The sequence below is a fragment of the Natrix helvetica genome (assembly GCF_964273705.1).
Source record: "Natrix helvetica genome assembly, chromosome: 7".
NCBI lineage: Eukaryota > Metazoa > Chordata > Lepidosauria > Squamata > Natricidae > Natrix > Natrix helvetica.
In genome coordinates this window covers 77,764,232-77,785,468 of record NC_138558.1, presented here as the reverse complement: position 1 = coordinate 77,785,468, position 21,237 = coordinate 77,764,232, and the positions used below count along the sequence as shown (strand labels likewise).

Below are 21,237 nucleotides of genomic sequence, written 5' to 3'. Positions count from 1 at the left end.
ATGCCTTGTGGTTGTCATCGTCTGTGAGCTGTTCCTGAGCTCTTTTTGGTGTCTGGCCATGTTACCCTGTCCGTAGCCTGGGTTGCTTGTGCTGCATTGGGTGGAGTGGCCGGGGTCCTTCGGATATAACGTTGCACGGGGGTAAGTACGCATGTGCCTGCTGCGTGTGTGCACGTGGTGGATGCTGGGCCCTGTGGCAGTGCACCGGTTGCAACGGGATCCAGAACCCACGGCTGCTTCAGTGCGTCTTCTTCGCTGTCCTTCAGATGATCCCCCCCCCAATGGCTCCTATGGTTCTCCAACCGCCTGGTGTACTTGGCGCCTGTTTCTCCCGCAAAGGACCGTTGGGGGCACGAAGAGCCTCGATTGGCCTTGGTTTTCCTGCTCACCCAGAGCTTCTAACTCCACCTTCAGCCCCGTCCATTCTTCCAGCTGTGTGAGCCTACCGACTGGAAAGGTCCACCCGTCTATTGCCCTGATGGCGTGTTTCAGTTTTAAAAATATTTCATTTCGTTTTAATTTATTTTATTGGTTTTGTTTTTGTTTTAGTTTTTTTTTATTTTTTTTATTTTTTTTCTTATTTTTTTATTTTTTATTTTTTTATTATTTATTTTTTTATTTTTATCATTTATCATTTATTATTTATTTATCATTTATTATTTATTTATCATTTATCACTTATCATTTATCATTTAATATTTACTATGTATTATTTATTATTTGTTATGTATTATTTATTATTTATTTATTTTATTTATTTATTTATTTATTTATTTATTATTTTATTTTATTTTTTATTTTTATTATTTTTATTAATTAATTAATTAATTTATTTATTTATTTATTATTTTATTATTTTATTTTATTTTATTTTTTATTTATTTTATTTATTTTTTATTTTATTATTTATTTCATTTCATTTCATTATTTTATTTTGTCTTGTCTTGTTTTGTTTTTTTCTGGAGGAAAAAGCATCCTTGATGAAGGCTTCCTTATATATTAATTGCTCTTGCTTAAAATAACAAAGGGAGGCTTTGTTTGTAACAGCCTGGCTCTCTGTTTAATGCTAAGGAATCAAAACTTAAATGTGATTTTAATAACGTTACAAGAAACAAAAACCTAACGAAGCAAGAACAAAATACACTTCCTTTTGTAGATGCTTTATCGGCTTTTTTCCTCTCGTATGTTCCAGGAATTCTTTTGCAGGCACTCTACATGTAGTTTAGACAAGAGCAAGATGTACTTTTGCAAGGGTTGAGATGTTCAGAGAGAGAGAGAGAGAGAGATGGTTGCTTGTACCTCTTATGTATTAGCTTTGGCTTCAGACAGTGCTCAAAATGCTGCTAGTTCCATATCTTTATATTCAAGTCACAGCAAAGTTTTGTGTTGGTGCTCAAATAGTGACTGGCTGAAACTTTGACATCTTTGCAGCTTCACAGTTCCTGCTCCAGGCTCTTGGCAGGAAAGATCCATATAAATTCTAGCTGAAATACATGCGGATTTTTAGCCTTGCCTCCCAATAGTTATCCGAATCATTGCAGCTGCTTCTGGGAGATACCTGCAGCGTTCTCTTCTGACTAAGCTTATTGCTGGACTTTCCTAATTAAATAATAATAATTAAGTTGTAAAAGCCCCACATTTATTAATACAGCATTAAAGTGCTGGCAATTGGTCATCTGGAGCCTGAGTTTGCTAGCTTCAGTATTACTTTCACAATGGCAAACTTCTTCCTTCATTAAAAAAAGCTATACATTCATAATAGTCAATAGGTTTTAGTTAAAATGCTCTTATGCTAACCAATATATTAATGAACTGGCTACAATAGGAACAGCAGTTGGCATGAGACTTTTTTTTTTTTTGCTGGAGAAAATGAGAAGGCAGCAAAAAGAAAAACCGCTTATGAGGAGTTGGTAAGAATATAGAAAAGAAAAGGACTGAGATAGAAATCTTTGAATGTTGTTTTGGTAAGGATTGGTGTGTGTGTGTGTGTGTGTGTGTGTGTGTGTGTGTGTGTTTTAAAGTCTGATGATGGAGTAAATTACTTCCACATCTCTTCAAGCCTCTCTTCTTCCCCTCGTTCCTTTTTATGAAGCCGTTCTACAGAAGGCTTATTCAGGTCATTGCACCAGGGAAATTAATGAGGGGGGGGGCTTTCATGGTAATGGTCGTGACCGTGGAATCGGCATCTAATATCACATTTCACACAACATTCTAAGAGGGACGCTGGCTGAACGCTGAAAGAGACCAATTCCCATTAGAAATGGATGCAGAGGGCGCATCTTCCTGTTTCCTGCCCCTTTTTTCCCCTCCCACTGTAAATCCAATCGAATGATTTTCAAAAGAGCAACTGGGCCAAAAACACTTAAGACAAAACAGGTTACAGAGAGCCTTGACAATGGCCGCAGTTGGAATTGGGATTTACGCTGAGTCGTGGCTGGTTTTAAAGTCTTTATTTATTATTTTTTGTTTCACATATCACTGCAGTTGTTAAATGAATCATGCGGTTACTAAGAGAGCCCAGCTTGCCTTGTTGACTTTGCTTGCAAATGGGGACCCTTGTAAATACATGCAAATTCCATGATTTGATCATGTGACCATGGGGATGTGGCCGTAAGTGTGAGGATCCGCCTTAAGTCACTTTTACAGTGCTTTTGTAACTTAAAATGATCACTAAACAAGTGTTTGTTAGTTGAGAACTGTCTGAATTGATATCAAACTGCTACTTAATAAAAAGGTAAAGGTTCCCCTCATGCATGCGTGATAGTTCTTCCCGACTCTAGGGGGTGGTGCTCATTTCCGTTCCAAAGCTGAAGAGCCAGCGCTGTCTGAAGAAGTCTCTGTGGTCATGTGGTTGGCATGACTAAATGCCGAAAGCGCACAGAACGCTGTTACCTTTCACCAAAGTGGTTCCTATTTTTCTATTTGCATTTCTTACCTGCTTTCGAACTGCTTGGTTGGCAGAAGCTGGGACAAGTAACGGAAGCTCACTCCGTTACGCGGCGCTGGGGATTCGAACCACCGAACTGCCGACCTTTTGATCAACAAGCTCAGTGTCTTAGCCACTGAGCCACCGCATCTCTCATTTTCTGTCTAGGATACGCTTAAATCTTGACCTCTTCGCTGTGGTCTCCCTCTTCATTTAGCACCCCACCTTTTCCATCATCTGCCAATGGATGCAAATGACTGTTTTTAAAATTCATTCATTCATTCATTTAGTTTGATTTAGTGCAACGTTGTCATTTCTACTGCAATTACACTGAAGTAATACATGCATCATGCTAATCAGGTTTTCTTCATCATGTTTTGTTAGGAAACTATTGTATGTGCATTGATTAGTGCAATTAATGCACCAGAGACAAGCAGACAAAGCAACCTCTGTCCTTTGGTTTAATCCTATAAAGTGTAATTTTACCCAATGACCACAATCATCTGTTTACTACAGTCCAGAGCATGTTTGCTTTTAAACTGGGATATTCATTCAGTCAGTCAATCAATCAGTCAATCAATCAATCAATCAATCGAGATATCACCTTCATCTGGGCATGAGTAGCATTGCTCTAAATACCCATGCTGTTTTGGTCTTTTGGAAGACGTCTTTAAAAAGGACATTGAGTTGTAAGAGAATGAATTTGAAATTTGAAAAATTGAAGAAGTAAGCTTAACTTTTGAAAATAAGGACAGCCAGATTTTTCTTAAATGTATCCTCTCCCCCCCCCCCCCCCCCGTCCAAGAGGGAAAATACACAAAACGAATATTTGTTTTGTCTGCCTTTGGAAAGAAAGTGCTACAGGAGAATGCCTAATGCCCCCTTCCTGCTCTTTTTCTGAACTTTGCCAGGTTATAACATTTGTGTACTCCCCCCCCCCCCCAAAGAAGGAAACGAATAAAAATTATAATTATTGTCATCTGTGTCTTAAGAGATCAGAATTGTGCCTGTGGTATGTGGTTTTGATGTCACGCTTTCTATTATTCTACTATGCCTTTTCTATTGTGGGAAAATGGGAGACGGGAATTATACAGAGTGAGATGTGATGTAGCCATAACAAAATTCTTTCTAGAAAGCCAAGGTCATCCTTTGTCTCTGCGCCTCTGCACCTGACCAGAACTGGGTGGGTGGAAGCTGCCAGTGTGGCAGTGGGAGATTGGACCATGTGGGTGTGGGGGAAAGTTCTTGAACTTTCAACTGGGTGGGGAAAACCGGGAAGCTTTCAGATTCGGGTTTTCCCAGATGTGCCAACATGGCTCTCTTAATAAATTGGAACTTTGAGGAATCCTTTGCCCTTGGACTCTGATTGACTTTTGGATGCTATCTGGAATTCTGACGGCTCTGCTGTCGTGCATCTCCTGACCTTAATAACTGGTCACCCATGTCCAGCCATAGAGGACCATCCATTGCCACAACTGCTAAGATCCCTGTCAAGTTCTAAGATGAGTGAGCAGCAATGGTTTAGCAGCAAGTGTGGCAGAAACGGATGAGGTTTTCCAAGACCAGGAGTGTTGGCTTAGCCACATGGACCAAGTGGAAGTTTCTGATGTCCACCAGAAATGATTGATCTCAGCATCCTCTGTTTGATATTCTCTGCCACTGCAGTGGTTGAGAAGATGTCGTTTCTTGTGGAAACCTAATAAAGGAACATACTGAGCTGACCCCTTCGCTCACAAGTTGATCTAGTCTGAGTTTTCACAACAAAGAATATACAGGTAGTTCTTGTTCACTTAGTGGCCATTCGAAGTTACAACCACACTGAGAAGGTGACATATAACTACAGACCCCTCCCATCCTGGACATAAATTGTTTCAACTCCTACCCTCAAAACGACGCTATAGGGCACGGCACACCAGAGCAACTGGACACAAGGACAGTTTTCCTCCCAAACACCATCACTCTGCTAAAAAAATAATCCCCACAACACTGTCAAATTATCTACTAAGACTGTATTACTATTATTGTTCTCTTCCTTCCTAGTACCCATCTCTTCCCACTTATGACTATAACCCTGTTGCTCGTATCTTTTATATATATATATATATATATATATATATATATATATATATATATATATATGTATGTATGTATGTATGTATGTATGTATAGTTTTATTTGTTTCCTAGTATTATTTGATTGCTTATTAATAACCTATGACTATCACTAAGTGTTGTGTCTTGTGATTCTTGATAAAAGTATTTAATTTTCCTTACACTGAGAGCATCTGCACCAAAGACAAGTTCCTTGTGTGTCCAATCACAACTTGTCCAATAATTCCTATTCTATTCTATTCATTCTATTCTATTCATTCCATATTCTATTCTATCCTATCCTATCTTATCCTATCTTCCTTATTCTATTCTATTCCACCCCATCCCATCCTATTCTATTCTTTCTATTTGACCATTTTTCACACCATAAATTTTGGGCTCAGTTGTGTTCCTTCTCTTCCCCCGGTGGCCTTCCGTTGTGCCCCCACCTAGGGAATGAGATACAAGGCAGGGAAGGGACCTGCCCTGGGAGCCTTCTCTGAAACGAAAAGGGCACCGGGTGTTGAGATATTGGAGGTCCTGTGTACTTTCTGCTAACGGGGGTCCCTTCAGCAGTGCGTTTCATTCACCCGGAGCCCCCATTCTCATGGGCCCAGAAGTCAAATTGCAGTGAGAAGTCCTGTTTGCTCTTTGCAGGCCTTTTTAGAAATTCCAAGACGGGAAGGCTGTTTATTTTTCCCACATCTGTTTTGTTCTCTTTCTCTGAGAGCTCCCGCTCTCTCTCGCGCGCTCGCTGGGCCCAACTGCTTAAATTAGGGCACTGTTGCAAAATGTCAAAATAAGTCTAGCTGGGTCTCTTTTATTAAAAGAAGAAGAAGAAAATCAGAGAGCGTGCATTGTTTTTTCTTGCGTTTTATTTAAGACTCGCCATCTCCGTCCACAACGGAATGAATGCAGAGCCAAACGGAAACGATAGCTTTAAATCCACATGGAAACGTTATTTATTTATTTGCTGTGCTTTTAAACCACGCAGGGTGGGTTTTGACAGAACATTTAATTCCTGATAGGAAATATGTCATAGCACATTTAAAATAGGAAATGGTTTCTACTGCTTCTTATTGGGCTTTCTTCAAATATAAGCCTTCCATCCTCTTGAAATTCTCATGTCTACAAAGTTGTCTCACAAACCTCGTGTGTGTGTGTGTGTGTGTGTGTGTGTGTGTGATTTGTTTTAAGGACTCCTCGACTTATGACCACAAGAGCCCAAAAGTGCTGAGTAAAACAAGTGAGTTTTGCCCCATTTTACAACCTTCCTTGCCACAATGGTTAAGTAAATCACATCAGATAATAATAATAATAATAATAATAATAATAATAATAATAATAATAATAATAATAATTTTATTTGATTAGCCGCAACCCTCTCCCGAAGGACTCGGGGCGGCGTACAATCAAAGCAAATAAAATACAGAAAAAGACAACATACATACATAAGAAACGAAGACATATAAATGTGCATGGAGGAGGTAGACTAATAAGTGAAGACAATTAAAAACACAATTTAAAATCCCATTAAATAAAATTACCGAATTAAAAAACCCGTCAGGAGCGTTATGAAGTTATGGTTGAGCCAGGCCAGCTATTTGGAATAGGTGGGTCTTGAGCTTTATACGGAAGGAGCGGAGGTCAGTGGTGGTCCTAATATCCGGAGGGAGGTCATTCCACAGGGCTGGGCCCGCCACAGAGAAGGCTCTGCTCCTAGGCGCCCCGCTCGGCACTGTCTGGTGGACGGCACCTGGAGAAGTCCCTCTCTGTGCGAGCGGATGGGTCGTAGGGATGTATGGGGCAGAATACGATCCCGCAGGTAACTAGGTCCTGAGCCATGGAGCGCTTTAAAGATCATAATCAAGACCTTGAAACGCACCCGATAGACCACAGGAAGCCAGTGCAGCTCGCGCAGGAGAGGTGTCACATGGGAGTACCTAGTACTCCCCATAATCACCCGCGCGGCCACATTCTGGATCAACTGCAGTCTCCGAGTGCATTTCAAGGGAAGCCCCATATAGAGAGCGTTGCAGTAGTCCAGGCGAGACGTCACCAGCGCATGGGTGACTGTGCGTAGGGCGTCCCGGTCCAATAAGGGGCGCAATTGGCGCACCAGGCGAACCTGGTGGAACGCCCCCCTGGCCACGGCTGTCACATGGTCATTCATGGACAGCCTGGCATCCAGGAGGACGCCCAAATTGCGCGCCCGCTCCACGGGGGCGAGTTGAATGCCCCCAATGGCCAGAGATGGAATTAGCTGGTTGAACCGGGGGGCCGGAACCCACAGCCACTCCGTCTTGGAAGGGTTGAGCTTGAGTCGGTTGTCATCCATCCAGTTGCTAAGTGAGTAAGCCGGTTGGTAAGTGAACCTGCTTTCCCTATTGACTTTGCTTCTCCGAAGGTTGGAAAGAGGATCATGTGACCTTGAGACACTGCGACCATCATAAGAGTGAGTCAGTTGCCAAGTGTCTGAACTTTAATATTGTGACTGCAGGAATGGTGCAACAGTCATAAGTGTGAAAATTCAAATGGTCATGAAACAAACTATTGTAAGTTGAGAGGCTTCCTGTAGTTTCAATTTGTTGTTGTTAGTTGCGAAATCGTGTCTGACCTATCGCGACTCCATGGATCACGTTCCTCCAGGCCCTCCTGTCCTCTCCCATCCTCTGGACTCCATTTACCCTCAGGCTGACTGCTTCTTCAGTGACTCCATCCAGCCCCCTCCTTCTCTGCCGTCCCCTTCTTCTTCTTTTGCCCTCCATCGTTCCCAGCATGAGGCTCTTCTCCAGGGAGTCCTTCTTTCTTCTCATCAGGTGGAACAAACTCTTTGAGTTTCCTCTTAAGGATCTGGCCTTCTAAAGAGCAGCCAGGGTTGATCTCCTCTAGGACTGACCGGTTGGATGGCCTTGCAGTCCAAGGGACTTAATGCAGGAGTCAATTCTTCTCCAGCACCAGAGTCCAAAGGCCTCCATTCTTTGTCGCTCAGCCTTCCTTATGGTCCAACCTTCACAGCCATCCATGGCAACTGGGAAAACCGCAGCCTTGACAATACAACACTGTTTGAAATACACCATATCTACACTGCTTTGGGTACAAGGGACTATCCATAGGTTTTCACCATTAAGTGGTACATTGAATGCCAATAAATGATATTTTTTATTCTGACAAGGATGATATAAACCATTTTAAAGAATTCTTACTCGCTACTGTGCGATTTTTGTGGAAATGGCTTTATACATTACGTCAAGCATAAAATTAAGGTGAATTAAATCCACTTTGCTAGAAATGATTAGGAACGTCATCAAATTTGGTCAGTATAAGAATTAGCATATTGAGGTTATCTAACTATATGGATGAAATTAGACGATTGGTAGAAATAAGGAAATTGGTTCAAAGCAGCCTTTCCGAGTCAGATGTTTTGATTCTTAAAATTACCAGCTGATTTCCCTATTTGGGGAATTCCTACTCAACCACATCTGGTGGATGTCATACCAGGGAAGGATTGTGTACTTTATTTTTATATATTGAAAGAGATCTATACATTTGGTTCCAGTCTGTAATTTTTTCACTTAACATTTGTTCAAGAGTTTGCATAGCTATTTGCCAGTATCTCATTTTAATAATAATAATAAATTATAATAATAAATTTGGATTTATTAGCCGCTCCCTTTCCAAGTAGGACTCGGGGCGGCGTACAATGGAGCATAAAACATAAAAAATATATAACAACACCAAATGTACATACATATACAACACACATACATACACACATACATACACGGAGGAGGAAACAAATTACATCAATAGACAGTTAAAAATCAGCTTTAAAATACCCCAATTGTAGAAACCCAAAAAATTAATATTTACAGACAGTTTAAAAACAGTTTGGAGGAATGGGAAGATTACGATTGCGATTGAGCCAGGCCGGATAATTGAAAGAGGTGGGTCTTCAGCTGTACACGGAAGGAGCGGAGGTCGGAAATAATCCTGATATCACGGGGGAGGTCATTCCACAGGGCTGGGCCCATCACAGAGAAGGCTCTGCTCCTGGGTGTCGCCCCCCGACACTGTTTGGCGGACGGCACCCGGAGAAGTCCCTCTCTGTGTGCGCGAATTGGTCGTAGGGATGTGTGGGGCAGGATGCGATCCTGCATATAACTAGGCCCTGTGCCATGGAGCGCTTTAAAGATCATAATCAAAACCTTGAAACGCACTCGGTAGACCACAGGCAGCCAGTGCAGCTCGCGCAGGAGAGGTGTTACAGGGGAGTATCTAGTCCTCCCCATAATCACCCGCGCGGCCGCGTTCTGGACCAACTGTAGTCTCCGAGTGCATCTCAAGGGAAGCCCCATGTAGAGAGCATTGCAGTAATCCAGGCGAGACGTCACTAGCGCATGGGTGACTGTGCGTAGGGCATCCCGGTCCAATAAGGGGCGCAATTGGCGCATCAGGCGGACCTGATGGAACGCCCCCCTTGCCACGGCTGTTACATGGTTGTCCATGGACAGCCGGGCATCCAGGAGGACGCCCAAATTGCGCACCTGTTCCATGGGGGCTAGTTGGACGCCCCCGATGGCCAGAGATGGGAGCACCTGGTTGAACCGGGAGGCCGGAAGCCACAGCCACTCCGTCTTGGAAGGGTTGAGTTTTAGTCGGTTGCCATCCATCCAGACCCGTACGGCCTCCAGACATTTTCCACGATGGATAATGCTTTTTTGGGGGGAAATTAGGCAGTGTTTACTAAGTTGCTAGGGACATGGTGGCTCAGCGGCTAAGATGCTGAGCTTGTCGATCAGAAAGGTTGGCAGTTCGGTGGTTCGAATCCCTAGCGCTGCATAACAGAGTGAGCTCCCTTGACTTGTCCCAGCTTCTGCCAACTGAGCAGTTCAAAAGCACATAAAAAAGGCAAGTGGAAAAATAGGAAGCACCTTTGGTGGGAAGGGAACAGCGTTCTGTGTGCCTTCGGCGTTGAGTCATGCCGGCAACATGACCACGGAGACGTCTTCGGACAGCGCTGGCTCTTCGGATTTGAAAAGGATATGAGCACCGCCCCCTAGAGTCAGGAACGACTAGCACATATGTGTGAGGGGAACTTTTACCTTTACTATTAAGTTGCTGTGTTTTCTGTGATTAATTGCACTGTACCTATGTTGGGTTGGATTCTGACATGTTTCTCCAGAAGGTACAACAGAGCCTTTAGGTAGAAAGAGGGGCTCTTCTGGTGTTACTCCAGGAAAACTCTTCAACATCCTGAACAACTTTACAAAGAGAATTTGCTGAAGAAAAAAGAAGAAGTTGAAGAAACTGAAGTGCCAGGGAAATTTGGAGATTCAGGCAGTTCAAATGTATAAAAATATTCATTGCAAGCTTAAGCTCTCTACAAGAATCTGGTCAACTAACAGCCAAGGGAAATTAGTGGGAGATAAGAAAGACACTCAAGGTGGGTTGGACTTTGATCTCTTGCCAGGGGCATGCAGGGACTCATGACTGAGGACGCATTTGACCCCTCCTTCAGGCTCAGCCTGGTCATCTCCTACAATAGATGAATGGATGGACAGAGGTCACGTGCCAGGGAAAATAGGAGATTCAGACAGTTCAATGGTGTATAAAGATTATTGCAAGCTTAAGCTCTCTACTAGAATCTGGGCAACTAACAGCCAAGGGAAATGAGCGGAAGAGAAGAAAGGCATTCAGGGTAGGTTGGGCTTTGATCTCTTGCAGAGGCGAAGGGATTCGTGACTTATGACACCTTTGACCCCTTCCTTGGGCTCAGCCTGGTGATCTCCTAAATATACTCAGCTAAAGGGATAAAGAATCAAGCCGTTTAGAACCAATTTTGTAGTCTGAGTGCAGAGAACATCAATGTTACTGAATATGATGTAACTTTGGCTATATTCATCTATATAATATATTGTTTGATTTTTTTATAGAAGAAAGGAACCATGGCAGTTGCTATTTTTGCTGTGAACTATGTAACAAAAAATATTATTTTCAAATTTTCAAACTTTTTCATACTAGACATTGTGAATAACCTGAATTGCTACCAACAAGGAACCACGGGGTTTTCTGCCAATTTGCACCCTCACTCTAAAGTTTATTGATAAAGGGGCGTTGGTTTGCTGATGGTCAAAATGCTTTGGGATCCATAATTGATGCAATATATCGTCTTGCGGAAAAGCTGGCCTATTTATGTCCTAACCTGATGATTAATAACAGATCTCCTCCATCACATCCTTAGGCTGAGATTGGTATTTACCCTTGGTTCATGCATGCCGCCCTCTTGCTCGGAAGGACACAGTTTAGTCAGAATTGGTATCTTAGGGAACATATCAAATGGCTACTTCAGGAAATTAGCCTCCAAAGATTAATTTCCTGGGTAGCTGGACACAGAGGGGAATCAAAGGCTGGGGATCGCTGGGCAAGATTACATTTCGTTATGAGGGATTCCTTATGGCAAATTTCAAAGCCAAAATTAATGGCTTTGGGCAGGGAACTGTAGTTTGCACCAGTGGTGAAATTCAAATGTTTTTACTACCAGTTCTGTGGGTGTGACTTGATGGGCGTGGCAGGGGAAGGATTCTGCAAAATCCCCATTCCCTCCCCACTCCAGGGGGAAGGATACTGCAAAATCCCCATTCCCTCCCCACTCCAGTAGAAGGATACTGTACATTCCCCATTCCCTCCCCACCCCATGGGAAGGATTCTGCAAAATCCCCATTCCCTCCCCACTCTGGGGCCAGCCAGAGGTGGTATTTGCTGGTTCAAAGTTTCCGCTACCGGTTCTCCAGAGCCTGTCAGAACCGGCTGAATTTCACCCCTGGTTTGCACATCTCCTTCCCTGACATAAATAGGTGATTATTGTACAGGTTGTGGGGCCAAAATAGTTTCTTCGTTTGATGGAGTCCTTGACTTACAACAGTTCATTTAGTGACCGTTCAAAGTTACAACGGCACTGAAAAAAGTAACATAGGACTCCGGTCACGTGATCAAAATTGAGCCACTTGGCAATTGACTCATACTTATGACGGTTGCAGTGTCCCAGAGTGTGTGTGTCACGTGATCCCCCTTTGTGACCTTCTGGCAAGCAAAGTCTACGGGGAAGTCAGATTCGCTTAACATCCGTGTGAGTAATTTAACGACTGCTGCTGTTGCCTTAACAACTGTGGCAAGGAGAGGTTGGAAAACGGGGCAAAACTTCCTTAACAACTGTCTCGCTTGGCCACAGAAATGTTAGGCTCAATTGTGGTCATAAGTCGGGGATACCTGTACTCTTGAGGTGGTGGCCTCCTTAGCACTCTGCTTCCATTGGGGAGGGGCTCTTGTCTGCCTACTCTCCATTTCTAGCCTGTTGTAATGTTGAGGATTTTATTTTGTATTTTGCCCCTGGGAATCTCTCAGGGCCTTGCTTCGATTTGCTGCAGCTCCTGTCCCTTCAGCTGGCAGTTCTCTCCGAAGGAACACGGATTGAGAGGGTTCTCCTTAAGGCCAGTCACTTCCTCCTCACTGCTTATTTATTTCATTTCATTTATTTATTTGTCAACAAGTACAAGGAAACAAGTGTGAAAACACATGAAAAAAAAACGGCACAGATAAAGGGATATAAATAAGCAAAACAAAGCCATTAACACATAAAGAGAGTCCATCTCAGGCTGCCAGACATCACTTCTCGATATGGAAGAGAACAAAGGAGTTGGAGTTTGATGCATGTATGGGCACGTTGCATTCACGCGTGTAAATAAAACATGGAATTCGGCTCGTTCTTGAGATTTGCATTTCTTAGAGTGACTCCTGTCATTAAAGCTCCCTTTTCAGGCCACGGGCACTTTATGCTAAGATGACCGTTTGGAATAGGGCATGCAGTTTTGGTAGCCACAAGATAAAAAAAGATGTGGAGACTCTGGAAAGAGTGCAGAGAAGAGCAAGAAAGAGGATTAGGGGACTGGAGGCTCAAACATATGAAGAACGGTTGCAGGAACTGGGTACGTCTAGTTTAATAGAAAGAAGGACTAGGGGAGACGTGATAGCAGTCTTCCAATATCTCAGGGGCTGCCACAAAGAAGAGGAAGTCAAGCTATTCTCCAAGGCACCTGAGGGCAGGACAAGAAGCAATGGGTGGAAACTAATCAAGGGGAGAAGCAACCTGGAATTAAGGAGGAATTGACAGTGAAAACAATTAATCAATGGAACAACTTGGCCTCCAGAAGTTGTGAATGCCCCAACACTGGAAGTCTTTAAGAAGATGTTGGATAGCCATTTGTCTGAAGTGGTGTAGTGTTTCCTGCCTGAGCAGGGGGTTGGACTAGAAGACCTCCAAGGTCCCTTCCAGCTCCGTTATGCTGCTAGTTTTGACATCTCTTAATAGAGTTCTTTGTTTAAAGAAAGAATTATTTGAGTAGTAACTCTTTTTCTTTTCTTTTCTTTTTGACAAAGGAGGCTAAATAGAAATAATCTTCAACTTCTCCCTGAGCTGCTCTTTCTCGGGACTCCCAAACTCTACAGACTGTGAGTAGATTTATTTATTTATTGTCAGTTTCGGAAGCATTTGATCTATTCCTTTACGCTTTTACCTTATGAATTAAATTTTGTTTAATAAAATTTTTTAAAACCCCTGTCCCTCTCAGAGCCTCGTGGTTGCTCTTTTCCCTACCTGATAAAGTGTCTGTCTGCTGAGTAATGCCTGTTTTGAATCTGACTTAGAGAAAATCTGGAGTTTTCTCATTTGGAATAAGAATCTGCCCAAAGGTCTCCTTTTGATATGGGATAGTTTAAAGAAAACATTATTATATGTTCTGGTTCAAAGGATGCTAGTATTCTAATCCATACGTTTCTCTTGACTTTGGGGATGGTATATTCTATGCAGGTAGCCCTCGACTTGTAACAATTTGCTTAGCGACCGTTCAAAATTACAACACTGAAAAAAGTGACTTACGACCATTTTTCACATTTACGACCACTGCACCATCTGTGCTTAAAATTCAGCTGTCTCATATTTATGACGGTTGCAGTTCACCTTTTGCGACCTTCTGACAGGCAAAGTCCATGGGGGAAGCCAGATTCACTTAACAACCGTCTTACTAACTTAACAACTGCAGTGATTCACTTAACAACTTAGCAAGAAAGGTCGTAAAATGTGGCAAAATTCACTTAACAAATGTCTCACTTAGCAACGTAAATAATGGCTTCATTTTGGTCATAAGTCAGGGACTATGTGCATACAGTATATATCTCAACAAAATGTTGGAATAATGAGATGTGTGAGTTCCATAGAAGGAAGAAGAAAACAGGTATGATGGATGTACCTCATCTGCCCTTGCCACGTTTAGTGGTATTTGTGTTGTGTCATTGCGTGGGTGTCCTTTTGGGCATCATCAAGGTTTTCTCTGGTCAACGGTTGCAATCTTGTCCGTTGCAAAGCTGGCACCAAAATTTTCCTACCTGTTTCCCAGCAGTTCTTTGTCAGAAGATATCAGTCGAACTGATATCTTCTGGCAGTGTAATAGTTCATGTTTGAAACTGAGAAATGCACCTGGAGAACATTTTGTGGTTGTGGTTTGATGTTCAGAAAAAAGAACAAAAGAAGAGACCAAAATCCCACAGATTTTATATATAAATACACCTAAATGGGTCAAATAAACACACAGGCATTCCTGGGCCAAAACCTCTTTCCATCCTCACAGAATAAAATATAAACTTTATTGGTATTCCTACCAAACTTTCCCTGAACAAGGAAGGTAATTAAATTTAATAAAAAGTTGTGTTGAAACAGGCATCTAAAATCAAAATGGAGGGGATCTGGTATTTAAACATTTTGACACATTTGTGACACATTTTGACAACATTTGACACATTTTGATTGCATCAATGTATTTTCAAGAACCACTGATCAAATGTGGTGAATTACTCACTTTAGTGTTATATAGCTGCATATTGCAATATGGGCAATAATTACTGGTAAGGTCAATGTTTTAATTTTTCTCTATTAAACATAATGTATCATTGTTTGCTATAGTCTTAGAATCTTATAATGATTTTGTTGGTAATATTGAAAATGCATGCTAGGCTTAGCTTCCTCATGAAGGTAACAATTGTGACATTAGAAAGCAAATTCAAACATGGCACTTATTATTAGTCTTATTATTATATACTGTGCTGTTGATCGTTTTTTGAGTTTCTTAAGTCACTTTGCCCAGATTTGCCTATAAAATAGCATTAAAAATTCTGAAATGAATACAGTGAAATTGAAGTAGTAAAGATCATTCCTTAAACAGTGTTTGTTTTTAAAATCTGGTATCCCACATTTAGTATTTTAAATCTGTAGGTTTCTACAAAGTGTTTTTATTTTTTATTTCTTCCTGTAATATACATTGTGCTAATGTTATTGTTTTCTTTCTAAATGAATTAGAGCTCTTTTAAAAAATACTTTGTTCTAACTGCTTTGGGACTTGGTAGCAAAAATTGACATTTGAGTAGATCTATGATCGATGGATGTAAAAGTCAAAACAAGTTTTCTTTGAAGTACACATTCATACATTCTCTTATCTACAGGGTAAACCAAGTTTCTACTTGTACAGAATTCCATAAAAGGATTGATGTAGTTATAAAGCTTAGGAAACTAATGATTTTTATGAAAAAGAGAAAGTTTCATTTATAATATGTAGTTGTAAAATAAGTAGAACTTTAAAGGGAGTATTTTAGTTGTATCGAATACTTTTAAATAGCCAAAAACTGTAGTAGCTGTAGTGTTACAGCAGCATCTCCAATGTGAAATTAGTATGTGTAGGAAATTATAAGATAATTATTCCTTAAGCCTCAGGCTTACTGTTAACCAATTTACCAGGATAAACATCTTTAAGCCTTGTATTAACTCAATTTAATAAATATAATAATTTATCTGTATTCCTAGAGACATGTTTTTCTCAGACAATTTGAGAATGTTTATGTTTTATATCGCATTCAGTTGTTTACATGGCAGCAATTGTATTCCGTTAATCAGCATTTCTCTGCTACTTTGTGTACAATCAACCTTTGGAAGTTATTAAAGCTTGTCAGGAGTAATTATCTGACATTTACAATTAAGAAATGGCTTGCTAGAGAATGGGGCTCTTAGGCTTGTTGTTTAGTGGAAACACAGTAGTAAGAGAATATGTTATGTAGAGGAATAGTAGAGATAATTAAAAGCTGCCAACAGCCCTTTACATGTTCCTTTGCTTTATATGTCCCTTTGCTCTCTTCTCCAGTTTTTCTTTGGCTGACTTAAGATCAAACTATGAGCTCAGGTCAAAATGTTTCTCTAGTTAGCACAATCGGAACTTGTCCTGGGTCAGGGCACCAATTTAAATAGCGTTATTATTTATCCACCCTATTAACAGAACCCAGTAAAATAGTATCAACTCCACTTATATAACGCTGTAGAGCAGAAGCGTAAAACTACAAGCATTCGGTAGTGAACAAAAAGTTGTCCATTCCATGTTTTCATATTTTAACCTCCCCAAATAGTCTCACCGGAGGGTGTCGTTGCATTTTGCATTTTATTTAAAAAACTCCCTAGTTAAGAAGATTTTCTCCAGAAATACTTTTCATGAGACACTAAAATTTACAATGCAATGTGTTGGGAATGTTTAAATGACAATTGTGCGGTGCGGTTGAACTGTGTGTGAATGCTCACTGCTTTACATGGCGCTTATTTGAAGAGCCTTGAAGTTGTGCCTAATGATTTCAATGCTCTTGCCTCTTCTTCAACAAGTATTTTGCTGGGATGATCGCCTGTGTTATCTCCGGCCTTTTAATTCACAAAACCATTAGAGCCTCATGACTGCTTATCTGAGGCAAATAAGTTTTGATTGCTTAATTTGACTGGTTAGACCACAGCCCATTAATTACCTTTGGCTGCAGGAAAGAGATTTGGTGAGCAAAATGCACATTTTTTAAAAAGAAATCTGTAGATACAGGAACCACAAAACAGATAATCTAAAAGTTTATTTAAGAGTTAACTGGTTTCTTTTCACATGACTTTACTTTTTAATTGCTCTGAAAAATATTAGAAGGAGATGATTTACAGCTTAATTGGGCTTTTAGTAGAGTTATGTTGAAGCCTGTCTAAGGCTCTGCCAGTTAAATGCAGCGCAAATGTCTACAAAGCGGCAAATAATATTCATCCTGGCCCTTTATGGGCTCTTTCCCCAATACCTATCTATGTTGGGTTTAGACCAAGCCTGAAGTGAGAAGAAGTAGATAATGTTTGACCTTGTCGGGGACGGTGTGGTTTAAGACCTCTTTCCTTTCCTCAGTGGGTTCATGGATCCATATTTCAATATGCCTAAATACTTCAATTGTATGGTTGTGCTCTGACACTTCTACACTTAAACATTTTGACACCCTGCAGGAAGATTCAATACCAACCAGAATACAGACAAATATAGATAGAGTCAGACATTGGAATTGGGTTGGTGAAATAAACAACACGTTAAAAAGTTATGGTATTTACGTAGTTACATTCCAAACACATCTAAATTATATTAAATTAGCAAAATATCTTTACAGTCCCCGAGGCATGTCACAACTTTTGAGCACCCCTAATGTTTGCCAATGGAAAGTTGAAAAATTTGCCCTAGCACCGTGCCATGAATTCTTGATATGCTTTATCGATCGATCACCCATAGAAAGTGGCGTTAATCAACAATTGTGTATTTCCCACTGAATGATGGAGCCTGGGAAATTTCTACGAAAGTAGCTAATTTTGTGCCCTGTCCCCAATGGGGCTCAGAAACCATGAAACCCAACTCAGGTACCCTTAGCTCATGCTGCGAATTGGGTTTTTATTCTGGGTATTTTGCATTTTAATACCGCTTTCCCCTCCTCTTTAGATCTACAAGTGCAAATTCTTTGCCTATTTATTTGTAATCAGGCTTCTACATGCGATTGCCCTCTGGCACTGATCACTCCTCAGCACAAAAGTACGTGGAAAACTCTTGCAAAATTCCTCCCGAGTTAATTTCTGCCAGCTGTGATTAAAGTGCTGGGTACTTGAAGTGTCAGACAGCATCACTGGCTGATTTATTTTACTCCTGGCCTCTTTGGCCCTTACCACAATAAATCCGGCAACGGCGACGCAGCAATTGCAGGTTACAGTTGCCACGGTTACCGTTGTCCAGTCCTATCGACATTATTACTCATCTAGTGAGTTACCATGATAGCTACCGCTGATTCCTCTTCCTGGGAATGCAAAGGATACTCGAAGTAGGAGAAGCGGTGGAAGTACTTTGAGGACTGATCACGTTTTTTTTAAATGAACAATTCTGCTTTTTGCATGTTAACGCTTGTTTAGATCCCACCCCCCATCCTAGATTATCTTACCTTTATGTTAACATGAAATGGACTTGGAGGGAAAAATGAAAATGGCTCAGAACACAAAATGTGTTTTGCAAAACAACAACAACATCGAGGGACTCCTGTTCGCCTTTGTTTGCTTTTTTCTACCGTCATGCAACTCCCAATAATAATTCCAACAAAATCATTAATTACTTTTAAGCTGCGTTAAGACCAAATGTCATTAAATTTTTAAGAGGTGTAAGAAGAAGAAATTTGTTCAGTTGAATATTATTTTCCCCATTCAACATTCTTTCTCTTTTCCAATGCACTAATTTGGCAGTGATTTGTAATTTTCCAAAACCGCTTTTTAAGAAAAAAAAGCCTGCACATTTATTAGTAAAATTTAAATTAGAAGTGCTTTCCTGGGTAATCCATGACCTTCATATGCAAATATATTTTCCCACCTGGTGTGTGAACAAGATGCATAAAAATATATCATTTGCTTCTTTTTGATTTTAAAAGAGTGTTAGTTTTGTAATGCAACTAGTTGGTTGTTTTGTAACACAACTACAAACACTTCATCAGATAAGATTAGTAGGTAGGGCAGTGTGTTATGATTTATCCAACGACAACGTTTTTGGTCTAGTTAGTCAAATGGCAATGGAGAATTTTGATTTCTTTTTGCATCCGGACTGTGCAGGCTGGTAATATCAGAAACAGAATGCAGAATTAGAAGAATATGTGATTTAGCCATTATCTTCAATGTCGAATGTTTTTCGTAGTATTATGATATGAATTTCCAAAGTTCTCTGTCTAGATTTTTTTAAGTCCTAGGAGTGTTCTTCATTTGAAATGTTATTTCTCTCCACATCCCATTTTCACATGGTTTGATGTCTAAAAATTAACAGTACAGCTTTGCTTGTTTGTGGGTGAAGGTATTCTTTAAAGCGTTTAATCTGTAATATGGTATTATTTTGCGCTAACATCTGCCTGCAGGGTAGGTCATAACATTTTTGTAAAGGCAGCATAAGGTAACACTTTATAACACTTGAGATGATACAAAAGTTAGAAACCCCATCACAACCACTTATTTTTTGCCTTGTGATATCTTTGGTTTCTTATTATACAACACATGGATTTTATTAGAAGTGGATTTCAGCATAATAATATGCAGTGGTCTGAACTCTGCAGCTGTCTTTAATGTTTTAACTTGGCTATGTTGTGTTTTTTCTTTTTTTAAAAAGTAGTTTTTTAAACTTTAGAAATATACTTCTATGCTCATTAATCCTGTTTAATACTAATAAGCATATATGTTCGGGGAGGCATCTTAGTAGCAACAGACATTAAACCTTCTTATACAATTTGCTGGGTTCTCAAATCAACTTGTCATGTGAGGTCTTTTTAAATTTTCCCCTGAAATTGACACTCCCTGCTTAAATAGAATGCTATATATTTATGGACAAAGTAATACTTTGAAATAGTAAATTTTAATTATTATTTTAATTTTGGTTTTATTTACCACCATACGGTAGTAAACAACAACGTTTTATAAGTAGTCTTTTCAACAGGTGAGTTTGGGAACTATAATTCATGGCGGAATGATAGACAGAATGAGAGAGTTGGAAGGGACCTTGGAGGTCTTCTAGTCCAACCCTCTGCTCAGGCATGAAATCCTATACCTTTTCACTCAAGTGGCTGTCCAGTCTCTTCTTAAAAGCCTCCAGGGATGGAGCTCCCACAACCTTTGAAGGCAACCCAACTTCTGAAGTCATGGTTGATTGATCTCAAGAAATTCTTTCTTAGTCCTAGGTTGCTACTTTCCTTGATTAGTTTCCACCCATTGTTTCTTGCCTTGCCTTCTGGTAGTTTGGAGAATAAGCTGACCTCCCTCTTTTGGGGGGCAGCCCTTAGTTTCCTGTGGTAAGTAAATGGTGGACTACACAGGATTTGTGACGTTTGGCTATTATTGCTGGTTGAAGCCATATCTAGAGAGAGTGACAGATTCCCAAATACCAGCGTATGCATTGTGTTTGTTTATGAAGTCCAGGCCTCTTCGCTTGCAATGTTCAGCAAACTGAAAGGATTGAAGATGAATCTCTCTGAAAGAAACATTCCAACATTTATGTTATTGCACTATTACAGATATTAAAACAGATCGGAAGGCAAGGTAGATTAGAGAACTACAAAGGCTAAACATGTATGCTGATACAGAAGGCTGCAAAACTATTTTATATTGTTATGTTTGTCTTGTTTTTTTTCTGTATTTGTTTTTTCTTTCTGTTTTTAAAGGTAAAATGTTTAATAAAAATTATGTTTTTTTAAAAAAATTCATCTCATTCATTTCATAGATTGACAACCAAGTTTTCATCAAATATTTTGCACCTCAGGATGTTAATTATGTATCCCAATGCATTATTTTTAAAGATAAGATGATAAGATAATTGTTATTGTTATTTGTGCCAGTGTGTGTAAAGTGAGCACACTGACACATAATAAAAATGAAATTCTGTTGCCTGCCCATAGACAGTGGAAACAGGAAACTTGGGAGTTCACAAGGTCGATACTATTTCATTTCATCATTTCATCTCTTGATTTAGACCTGGGGTGTCAAACTCAAGGCCCGGGAGGGCTGTGAAGCTACATACGTATAAGTCTAAGTGCTATTTCTAGTCTTATGAAGAAGGAAGATTCAATTAATGTTTCTTGCACTTGTTTCTCAAACTGAATATTGGGGAAAACTGTATTATTAATTTGAAAAGGAGTATTAATCTTTAGTCCAGTAAGAATCAAATCCTTGAATTATGAGGCAGGACTAAATCTATATCATTCTTCTGTTTGAGTGATCTTTAATACGGACAAGTTTAATTTGCTTGAGACAATTATTTAAACATCTCCAATTATGCTAGG

The 21,237-nt window shown here is 40.3% G+C and overlaps 1 protein-coding gene across 4 annotated transcripts in view; it reads left to right on the top strand.

The window, feature by feature from the left end:
* Positions 1-21,237, top strand: part of SLIT2 (slit guidance ligand 2) — a 214,549-nt gene that overhangs the window by 16,130 nt on the left and 177,182 nt on the right. For all 4 annotated transcript variants that reach the window (XM_081958929.1, XM_081958928.1, XM_081958931.1 and 1 more), the window contains exon 4: positions 13,453-13,524. In XM_081958929.1, the coding sequence (XP_081815055.1) occupies positions 13,453-13,524 (72 nt within the window). The remainder of the gene's footprint in view (positions 1-13,452; positions 13,525-21,237) is intronic.